The sequence below is a fragment of the Scomber japonicus genome, chromosome 6 (genome assembly GCF_027409825.1).
Source record: "Scomber japonicus isolate fScoJap1 chromosome 6, fScoJap1.pri, whole genome shotgun sequence".
In the NCBI taxonomy this organism is placed as follows: domain Eukaryota; kingdom Metazoa; phylum Chordata; class Actinopteri; order Scombriformes; family Scombridae; genus Scomber; species Scomber japonicus.
Window position 1 is genome coordinate 31,034,796 of NC_070583.1, and position 11,088 is coordinate 31,045,883.

At 41.0% G+C, this 11,088-nt stretch overlaps 1 protein-coding gene across 3 annotated transcripts in view; it reads left to right on the forward strand.

Moving 5' to 3' along the window:
* The window catches only part of cwf19l2 (CWF19 like cell cycle control factor 2), a 30,263-nt gene extending 23,952 nt beyond the window's left edge, over window positions 1-6,311 (forward strand). For 2 of the 3 annotated variants that reach the window (XM_053320889.1, XM_053320890.1), the window contains exons 14-19: window positions 3,443-3,655; window positions 4,237-4,353; window positions 4,471-4,626; window positions 4,740-4,820; window positions 5,229-5,330; window positions 5,919-6,311. In XM_053320889.1, the coding sequence (XP_053176864.1) occupies window positions 3,443-3,655; window positions 4,237-4,353; window positions 4,471-4,626; window positions 4,740-4,820; window positions 5,229-5,330; window positions 5,919-6,059 (810 nt within the window). In that variant the 3' untranslated portion in view covers window positions 6,060-6,311. Of the gene's footprint in view, window positions 1-3,442; window positions 3,656-4,236; window positions 4,354-4,470; window positions 4,627-4,739; window positions 4,821-5,228; window positions 5,331-5,918 lie in introns of those variants that run through there. The other variant, XM_053320891.1, reaches the window with a different exon arrangement.
* The last annotated feature ends 4,777 nt before the right edge of the window (window positions 6,312-11,088 follow it).

Sequence of the window (11,088 nt, forward strand, 5' to 3'; positions counted from 1 at the left end):
TCAATCTCACGCCAACACACCTGGTGTTCTAAATCATGAGGGGAAAAAAAGTTGAGAGGAAAAATGGGAATTGATAAATGATCAGTTATTGGACGGATTGTTCAGCTTTTGAAATTTAATGGGTTTTGTAATATATGAAAGATATGAAACTAGGGCTAAAAATAATCTATAAACCCGACATTTAGAAACTCTAATCGACTTAATCTTGCTCATGTCAATTAACGTGATTCACTGTTGCCATGACAGCAAGGGTTGCATAATCTTTAAGGAATTTGAAAACTTGTCTCCAGTGATCATTTTAACCCAAACCATGATCTTTACATAGTTCTAATCAAGTCAACTAGACATTAACCAGGAAGGAAGGAAGGAGGGAGGAAGGGAGGAAGGGAGGAAGGAAGGAAGGAAGGAAGGAAGGGAGGGAGGGAGGGAGGGAGGGAGGAAGGAAGGAAGGAAGGAAGGAAGGAAGGAAGGAAGGAAGGAAGGAAGGAAGGGGGAAGGAAGGAAGGTAGGAGGGAGGGAAGAAAGAAGGAAAGGGAGAAGAAAGGAAGGAGGAAGGAAAGGAGGAAAGGAAAGGAAATAAACTGAAAATACATAATTGTTCATCAAGAGTGGAGATAATCGTTCATTAATCGTAATCGAGGTTAAAAGTTCAATTAATGGTGATTTTGATTTTTGCCATAATTGCCCAGACCTATGCTCAAATTTCATCTTTTCCCTTTACTCGTCCCTTCTCCTTTCTTTTTTCATCCATCCTTCTATTTTTTAGTCTTTAGCATCCGAACTCCCTTCCTCTCACCCCCACCTGAGTATCCTTTCTGTGGACATTGCTTTAAGCTTTGTTGTCTGCCATCTTCCATCCTTCCTTCCCTTCATCTGCTTCCTTTTTAACCTTTTTTTTTGCGTTGGGTATGACGTACAACACAGGTCACTGAATTAAATCAAATAGAATCGAGTGCTCTCCTCTTCTTCTTCTTTTTTTTTTTTTATCCTTAATGATTTGGGCGTTTTTTTTTATTTTTATTCTCCATCATTTCTTCTCCAATCCTTTCACTCTGTTATTGTGTCTTAGTTTTTTTTTCCATTCACCTTTTGCTTCAATTTCTTCTACCAGCAGCAACCATCATTATTTCTCTTCTACAGTATGTCTCAGCTCGGTTGTGATGGTGTTTTATGGCTGTAGGAACAATTTAACCATACAAAGCAGAAACTAGAGGAGAAAGAATTAAGGAGTAATAATTAAATCTTAGAAGCAGTTTACACACACACACACACATACACACACACCAATCCATTAAACAACCTTAACACACTTCATATCACTCTTATCTTTTATTCTGCTGACATTTATCAATAATGAATGTGTATCCAGGAACAGAGAGGTGCAGCTTTGTTTGCCTCTGAAGGTCAGTGATTAAAGAGACATGAAAGTAGAGCATCACACTGTGTTTTTGACCATTTGATTCATTGGTCAGATTCAGATTAATTGACAGCTCCGCTCGTTCAGTTAGCAGACTTGCACTATTAGACACGGTCAGTTTTCACAAAATCAGAACCCCGAAGGCATTTTGTGAATATTTATAGTATACAACATTTCTAGGGGTATTAAGGGGTGCTGAATCCAAATCTGCTGTATATGAAGCTCAATGCCTCAAAGTTTGAGAAATCCAACATGGCCGCCGCTGCCAGGCTGAAATCTATTTTTCAGTGTATCTCTTTGACTAGATATGGTAAAAACATGAATTAAATGTGCTTTTATAGGTTTTCCTATGTGAGCAATCCGATGGCATATTCAGATTTGAGATGTAGTGTGAAGAAACTGCTTAGATATTGCAAAAGTAGTTGTTTAGTGAATAACTACTCGGCTATAATTTTTATTATTAATATTTTTTATTATCAGGCTTCTTTTATTTTGTATTTTAATTTGAGGTCAAATGTGCTGTAATGAAACCTTGGTCATCCCCCCCCCCCACACACACACACACACACACACACACACACACTCACTCTCCAAACCTTTCGGACCCCTGGTACTCCAAAGGAGCAGGGGGGGGTCGGGTCTTCTGGAGATTTAATGTGGTGGATTTCTTTAATAAAACATGAGTAATGTGTAATAATCCTTTCAACTCTCCGGCTACGAGCTGAATTCACAATCTATAATTTAAATTACATGAAGAACGTGTTGTTTTTATGTAGAGCTAACAGTGATCAGTCCATTAATTATGAAGTGGCAAATTGTTAGTAATAGATTAAGTCATTTTTTAAAGGACAATGCCAAATATTTGTTGGTTGCAGCTTCTCAAATGTGACAAATTGAAGCTTTTGTGTCATACATGATAGTAAAATGAATATCTTTTGAATTTGGACTGCTGATCGGACAAAACAGGACTTTATTAATCAATAGTGTCAGAATAATCAATAGTGAAAATAATGCTTTAAAGTTGCAGCACTAATGTTTAATATTATGCTGAATTAGTTTAAATATAAGTGCAAGTTGAAGTGTGTTTGCATGTGTGTATCTGCTCTTGTACAAGTGCATGTGCTGCACACTTCTATGCCGTCCATTGCACACACTCACTCCTATGGGTGCACGCACACACACACACACACACACACACACACACACACACACACACACACACACACACACACACACTCCCTCCCACACTGTCACTAAACTAATCCAATTTTCACTCTCACTCACACACTCACTCCTACACACTGAGTCACACACACACACTCACACTCACTTCAGCCATGTTCGCCTCTCGCTCTCTCACATACACACAGATTCCAACCTGTTGCCCAGTTACCACGGCGACAAGACTCAGACGTAAAAACACCGGAGTCGAGTCGATACTCGGCGTCCTGCCTCATACTGTTAGCACACACAGAGACCAACTTACATACAGGGCAGCCCAGGCACATATCACACACACACACACGCACACACACACACACACACACACACACACACACACACACACACACACACAGAGAGAGAGAGAGAGAGAAACATGGCATGGAAACAGCACAGACGGTAATCTTGCGTCAGCACCTACATACACACCAAGTAGTGAAGCTAGCAGTCTGTTTCCAGGGATGGTCAGTTTCTCTACAGCGGTGCTTCTTAAAGGATCAACATTATTTTCTCCCCTGTTTTAAGAAGAATACACTTCCTTTTAAGCCTGAAATTAAATAAAAACTCGAAAATCAGATCTTGAATATACTAAATACACTTGCATAGAGAATATACTGAAGCACAGTTTGAATATTCAGGCTTAGATTTGAATGATAACACTATTGTTGAACACTGCTCACCATCTCTCTCTCTCTTCTTCTTCTCTTCCCCTGCATCTCTGTCTCCTGCTCCATCTCCATCATCTCCTATCCATCACCCCCCCCCACACACACACACCCCCACCTACTCTGACTGCCTCTCCAGATGATGGGGAAGACGGACGGCGACAATTACACGCTGGATGACATGTTTGTGTCGAGTGCGGCACAGCGGGAGGGCGAGGGCAGGGAGGAGGAGAGGATGAGGAGCAAGGCCATCGGGGAGACCAGGAAGCTGGCTGCCTCCATGGAGAGATGCCATCACTGTTTCAGCAGCCAGGAGCTCCAGAAGCACCTCATAGTGGCCATAGGGAGCAAGGTAATGGATCATGAAAGCAGAGGGGTAGGGGGGGGGGGGTTGTGCTCTGTTTGAGCTCTTTAATGTGTTTCTTTTTTATTCTTGCTGTTATATTAAATTGAATTGATTTGTTTTAGCTACTACAAGACTACTATATAGATTAGGGGTGTCAAACATGCGGTCTGTGGGCCAAAACCGGCCTGCTGAGGGGTCCAATCTAGCCCACTTTCCTTCCTGTCTTCTTTTCCTTCCTTCCTTCCTTCCTTCCTTCCTTCCTTCCTTCCTTCTTGTCTTCTCTTGCCTTTCTTCCTTCCTTCCATCTTTCCTTCCTCCCTTTCATCCATCTTTCCTTCCTGTCTTCTATTCCTTCCTTCCTTCCTTCCTTCCTTCCTTCCTTCCTGCCTTTCTTCCTTCCTTCCACCTTCCATCTTATCTTCTCTTCCTTATCCTCCTCCTTTTCCTTCCTTCCTTCCTTCCTTCCTTCCCTCCCTCCATCTTTTTAATTATCCAGCCTGTATGAGTTTGACCCTCCTGCTCTAGATTATAGGAGTTGTCTAATCTAGTGTGTGTGTGTGTGTGTGTGTGTGTGTTTTAACATCCAGGTTTACCTCAGCCTACCTGCGGGTGTGTCGATGGCCGAGGGTCACTGCCTCATCTGTCCTCTCCAGCATCACTGTTCTGCCACCGGATTGGACGAGGACGTCTGGTCAGAAATGCAGGTTAGCGGCTTCTTTAGCTCGACTGTTGTTTTTGCAGCAGTGATACATGTCATTAAAAAACAAATACTGCTTTCAAATTTCACTGAGTTCACTTCTTCGTCGCTTTGTTGTCCTCAGCTGTTCCGGCGAACCTTGGTGCGCATGTTTGAGTCCCAGGAGCTGGACTGCGTGTTCATGGAAACACACATGAACCCACGCAGAAGACAACACATGGTCCTAGAGTGTATCCCACTGCCCCGAGAACTAGGCGATATGGCACCTATATACTTCAAGGTTAGTTTCTTTTCATTCAAATTAAGTTTATTTTGTCAAGACTAGGGATAAGCTTGAGTTGAAGTCATAAACATCAAGTATGTGGTGATGCAGCTGTTTCTGTGTGCCTCCAGAAAGCCATCATGGAGTGTGATGAGGAATGGGCCATGAACAAGAAAGTAGTCGACCTCTCTTCCAAAGACATCCGCCAAGCTGTATGTTTGTCTTTCTATCTTAAATAGTTTTATCTCCTTTCCTTCCTTCATTCCTTTTATAGTTTTTTTTAACTCATCTTAAAACCCATCTTTATTCCTTGGCTTTCAACCCTGCATGAGACTCTGCTCCTGTTTTAGTGTTTTATGGTTTGTTTTTAATTATTGTTTTATTGTTTTTTTTATTTTTTTAGTATTTATTTCCTGTTAATAGTTTTATGTCCCAGCACTTTGTTCCAGCTGTGATTGTTTTAAAGTGCTATATAAATAAAGTTGAGTTGAGTTTTTCTTCATACCTTCCTTTCTGTCTTTTCCCTCCATCCCCTCTCTTCCTATCCTTTTATTTTTTTGTCCTTCTTTTCGTGAAATGCTTTCCTCCTGGTATTAATTGTTTGTGTGTTTTCCTTTTAGGTTCCTCGAGCTCTGCCTTACTTCGCCGTAGACTTTGGACTCCAGGGAGGATTTGCTCATGTCATTGAAAATGAACAGAAGTTCCCCCATTACTTTGGAAAGGTCAGTGCGTGCACTAATGTTTCTACACTTCATGCTTCATTATGTATCTTTTTTTTAGCCTATAGAGGTCACTATTACAAAAGACGCTTTAACCCTCCTGTTGTCCTCGAGTCAAGGGAGGAAGGGAGGTAGGAGGGAGGGAGGAAAGATGGGAGGAAGGGAGGAAAGAAGGAAGGGAGGAGGAAGGAAGGAAGGAAGGAAAGGAGAGAGGAAGGTAGGAAGGAGGAAGGAAGGGAGAAGGAAGGAAGGGAAGAAGAAGAAAGGAAAGAAGGAAGAAAGAATAAAGGAATGGAGGGAGGAAGGAAGGGAGGAAGGGAGGGAGGAAGGAAGGTAGGAGGGAGGAAAGGAGGAAGAGGGAAGGAAGGGAGGAAGGAAAGGAGGGAGGAAAGAAGGAAGAAAGGGAGGAAAGAAGGAACAGTCAAAACAGACGGGGTCAATATGACCTGGGAAGTCAAACTTTTATTACTTTTTATTGTTTATATGTTTATAACTTTATTTCAGCTACTAGTAATGCTAATGTTGCTTCATGTAGACAAAGATTCTGAGAGTATGCTTTATTTTCTGCTACACTATTATCAATCCTTACAGGAAGTGGTAGGAGGCATGATGGACCTGGAGCCACGACGTTGGAGAAAGCCGATCAGAGAGAACTTTGACGATCAGAGGAAAAAAGTCCTGCAGTTTGCTCAGTGGTGGAAACCGTATGACTGCACCAAGACTGACGGCTGACGGCTGACAGGAAGCTGCTCACCTTGCTGAGTGGAGAAGCACAAACGCACACTGTGCAGTAAACACGTGTGATGGATATGGTGCAAACATTGTTGCATCTAAGGAATTTTCTTGTACATTTTCTCTTTAGAAGTTTCAATGAGAGAACATTTTTACTTAAATAAATAAAATCGCCTGCATGTATGTATTTGTTGTGATTTTTATATGCATAATTGTGCTAGAAATAGTTTAGTTAGTCACCATTTCTTTGCATTTAACAATTCAATTAATCGAAATTTGATCTTTATTACTATTATTTAGTTGCCAAACGATGTCAAAACTAATAAAATCGAGAGGAAACGATTTTTAATAATAATGAGAGAGCGCACAAAAGTTTTATTTTGAAAAGCTTAGACCGGAAGCCGCTGCAGCTCCGTTAGTTTGACAGAAGCTGAAACACACGGTGAAATGTTTTAACTGTAAATAAAAGTGCAGAGTTTCCAGCCTGCGTCAGACGATGCTGAGTTTACTGACTAATTATTAAAAACCAGGAAGTGTTGTGTGAACTATCGTCATGGTAACCAGCTCAGCTCTAATATCTCTGCACGTTTTCTGCTGTGTGTTGCGTTCAGAGACTGTACATAAGGTTGCGTTAAGCGGCAGATAAAAGGCTGCTGCTGGGAGAGAAAATTAATTAAGCCAAATGAACAAGAAATGTCCAATAAATGCAGCATGTTTCTAAAGTTTAAAAAAAAATCGTTTTAATAATCGTGATTTCAATTTTGACCCAAAAAATCGTGATTATGATTTTTTTTCCCTAATCGAGCAGCCCTACTTCATTCCATCTTCATTCATTAAATCTAAATATTTAATAAAAAATTTGTGGGCAACGTTTTTAAATGTATTTCAAATTCAATTAAGACTTTTTTTTTCAATTTATACACCATATGCAGTATGGTTGCTAGGGTAGCAGAATAACTACGAAGCAGTTTCTTAGACATAAATTGAGGCCGTCTGTGTCACACCCTCTATTTTTCAAGCTCTCGCTGATACTGCCCGTCCCTGCTTTCTAGCCCTGGGATTTAATTTCCTACTCTGTGACCTTCTGATCCTTTGCAGCTGTCACTTTAATTCTAAGAGGTTTCACTGTCATCACAGACACAAGAGCAAAATGTATACACACGCACACACACTTGCCACAGCATCCACACCCCTCACACCCAGTCTGACACTTATACACTCTTCTCATGAGCAATCAGTCACCTTGCCCCCAGTGTGTGACCTCATCATTTTTTTTAAAGGTATGCTATTGGCTCTTTGATTAGCTCATCACTTGGGAGAGGCACTTTATTTCCAGGTTTCATCTCAGGCACCACGTGGAGCATGGGTTCAACTGGTTAGTGCTTGGTATTGGTATGAATGACAAAACATTTGCTTTTTTATATTGCACTATTTGTGTATGTGGTGCATTTCAGAATCATAATTTTTTTCTCTCTTGCATTGCTTTCCAGTCTGATAGTAAATGGAGGCAATCCTCTCCTTTTAATAAATCAATCCCTTTTGGTAGGTAAGTAGAGGATGCACTGTGTGGGAGATCCACAGAGGAAAAGATCCCACAGGTAGCAGTCACTTAGTCTATATGTAATATTTAACACATTCAGATTTACTTATGAGTAACTCTCTCTGTATCATTTTAGGACTTTTTCTCCCCTGTGTAATTTAAGCATCTACAGGCAAATATTTGATAAAGCCTTATTTTACAGATCCCTTAATTTTACTTTAATTTCCCTGGAGATTTTCTGATTCTAATTTGCAGGTATTTAAGAGTCAATTTTGACATATTTTTCTTTATTTTCCTTTCTCTGTTTCCAGTGTGTAGTTTTGTACTATTTAATACCATATTAGGAGTTCTTTGCAATAATTTCCTAATGGTAGCAGTTCATTAGGACATTTCTATAAAAGGAAAAGACAGAAGGCTAACCACTTAAAACTAAGTATTTGTGGTCTGTTAGAGGGTTAGGGTTTGATCTAATTTATTATGATTTTTTTGCAAAGTATTTAACCCTCCTGTTGTCCTCGATTCAAGGAAGGAAGGAAAGGAGGAAAGGAGGAAGGAAGGAAGGATGGATGGAAGGGAGGAAGGAAAGGAAGGAATGACGGAGGAAAGAAGGAAGGAAGGTGGGAGGAAGAAGGGAGGAAATGAGGGAGGAAGGAAGGATGGATGGAAGGGAGGAAGGAAAGGAAATAATGACGGAGGAAAGAAGGAAGGAAGGCGGGAGGAAGAAGGAAGGAAATGAGGGAGGAAGGAAAAGAAGGACGGAGGCAAGAAGGGAGGGAAGAAACAAGGAAGAAGGGAGGGAGGAAGGGAGAAAGGAAGGAAAGAAGGACAGAGGAAAGAAGGAAGGGAGGAAGGAAAGGAGGGAAGGAAAGAAGGAACAGTTGGGGTCAATTTGATTCTAGTGGCATCACCTGCTCTATTTTCAGTCCAGAGCAGTTAAAATGTTTTCTCTTATAATTGTCCACATAGTCCTCCAAGTAACACAGAAACAAGAGTGTTGCTAAAAATACACTTTTTTTTTTAGAGAGAGAGGGAACAGGTATATGATGAACACAGGGGGAACAGAGAAAAACTAATTTCCCTAAGGAGGATGCTGCGTGTTGTTATTATCACCATTGTGACATCACCTTGGTAGAAATGTGTTTCATTGTACGGATCAGCAAGCGGTGGCGGCCATAATGTCTCTGCGGCTAAGGCGGTCAATGGACTGTTGGATCATTTATTGTTTATATGTGCATCAGAGGGCCAGGTCCATTGTAAATCAGCTGTAATTCAGTTTGTCCGCCACCGCTATCACCCACCACTTAAATATGATGTAAGTGCCAAAAATCATCCCTGAATCTAAATGTGTGCTCAAAGGTCAGATTGAAATGTGATTATTTTCTGGGAATCCAACTGAAATTATATTGCTGGTTTGTTTGTTGTTGGGGTTTTTTTTGTCAGGGCAAGACCACAACATGCAATTTGCCGCTCTTTAACCCTGTTTGTACGTTGTAACCTGTCACATGGGGCCGTACAGTAGGTTGTTTGTATGGCGCGTCGAGGGTTCATGGTTAATAGCAGCACGGTGGCATGGAGTGATGTATGGTTATGGCCAATTAGATTGGCTGGGGCCAGATTTATGGCCGAGACAGCCATTTCTCTCTCTCTCTCTCTCTCTGCCTGTCTCTGTCTCATGCAAACACACACACACACATACACACACACACACACACACACACACACACACACACACACACACACACACACACACACACACCTCTGCTTTACTGTTATTTTGCAGCCCCCCACATCATGCTGCTTCATCCTCTGAGGCTTTCATTCACTCATTCACTTTCTGCAGCTCAATTTCTTATTCTTATTATTATTATTAGGAAATGAGGGAGGAAGGAAGGAAGGGGAGGAATAAGGAAGGAAGGGAGGAAAGAAGGATGGAAGGGAGGAAAGAAGGAAGGAAGGAAGAAACAAGAAAGGAAAGGAGGGATGGCTTTATTGTATTCACTCATTCACTTTCTGCAGCTCAATTTCTTCTTATTATTAAGGAAGGGAGGGAGGAAGGAAGGTAGGTAGGAGGGAGGGAGGAAAGACGGGAGGAAAGATGGGAGGAAGGACGAAGGACGAAGGAAGGGAGGAAAGAAGGAAGGAAGGGAGAAAGGAGGGATGGCTTTATTGTATTCACTCATTCACTTTCTGCAGCTCAATTTCTTATTATTAAGGAAAGGAGGAAGGAAGGAAGGTAGGAGGGAGGGAGGAAAGACGGGAGGAAGAAGGAAGGGAGGAAGAAGGAAGGAAAGAAAGGGAAGGGAGGAAGAAGGAAGGAAGGGAGAAGGAGGGATGGCTTTATTGTATTCACTCATTCACTTTCTGCTGCTCAATTTCTTCTCTTCCTTATTTTCTCACATTCTCTTTTTTTTACTTGCTACACACAGTCATACATGCAGGAGACATGCTTGACAGACAGATGTTTTATGTGTTACACACTTGCCACGGGCACACACACACACACACACACATACACACACACACACACACACACACACACACACACACACACACACACAGGAGTGCTAAAAGACCTGAAGCTACAACGAGTACCCAACAATAAACATTGTAGACTGAAGGTAAGATAGTGTTACTATGTGTTTGAGTGTGTCAGCTTATCTCCTGGGAGAAGGCACCTGGTTTTGACTCACTGGTGTGTATCACTGGTGTGTATCACTGGTGTGTATCACTGGTGTGTATCACGGGGCTGAACCTTTTCTTATCTTCCTACATTCCACAGTTACACATATTTCACATTTTACTGGCTTTAACCTCACTCTGTGTGTCTGTTCCTGGGTGGTTTTGTCTATATATGGATTTTTTGTCGCTTTATGCATGCATTTACTTTACATTTCTATGATTGTGTGTGTGTGTGTGTGTGTGTGTGTGTGTGTGTGTGTGTGTTCTTCATGGATTATCCAGCCTTTTAGACTCCACTTAAACATGACACTGTAAATCTGTCTGCGAAACATGCTAGTTATTCCCTCCCTCTCCTCTCCTCTCATGTATTTATGCTTCTATTTACTGCAATAGTGTAAAATTTATAGCCTGGTGTTTTACAGTCTACTCTAAATGATCGATACATCTGGCTTAAAGTAAACTACGAGGCTATTGGATCATGACTGTGGAAGAGTTATTATGATAGCGGATAATTTAATAATTTGAGAATATTTACACATTGGCTATATTTAAATAAATGTTATGAAATATTACTCATTCTCTCTATGGACAGCATGAATGGACACCCAATGTTTCCATCAATGCAGTTCAATTCTAAAAAAAAAAAAAAAGATGTCAGATACTCAGAGGATGCTTCATACTTTACTTACATGATATATCTGTTAGTAAAAATGTGATGTCATCCATGTTAGATGTGTGTACTGTGTACTGAGTGAGACTAACATTCCCAGAGGTGCTCTTTCTATCTATTCCTCTTAATTCCATGATAGC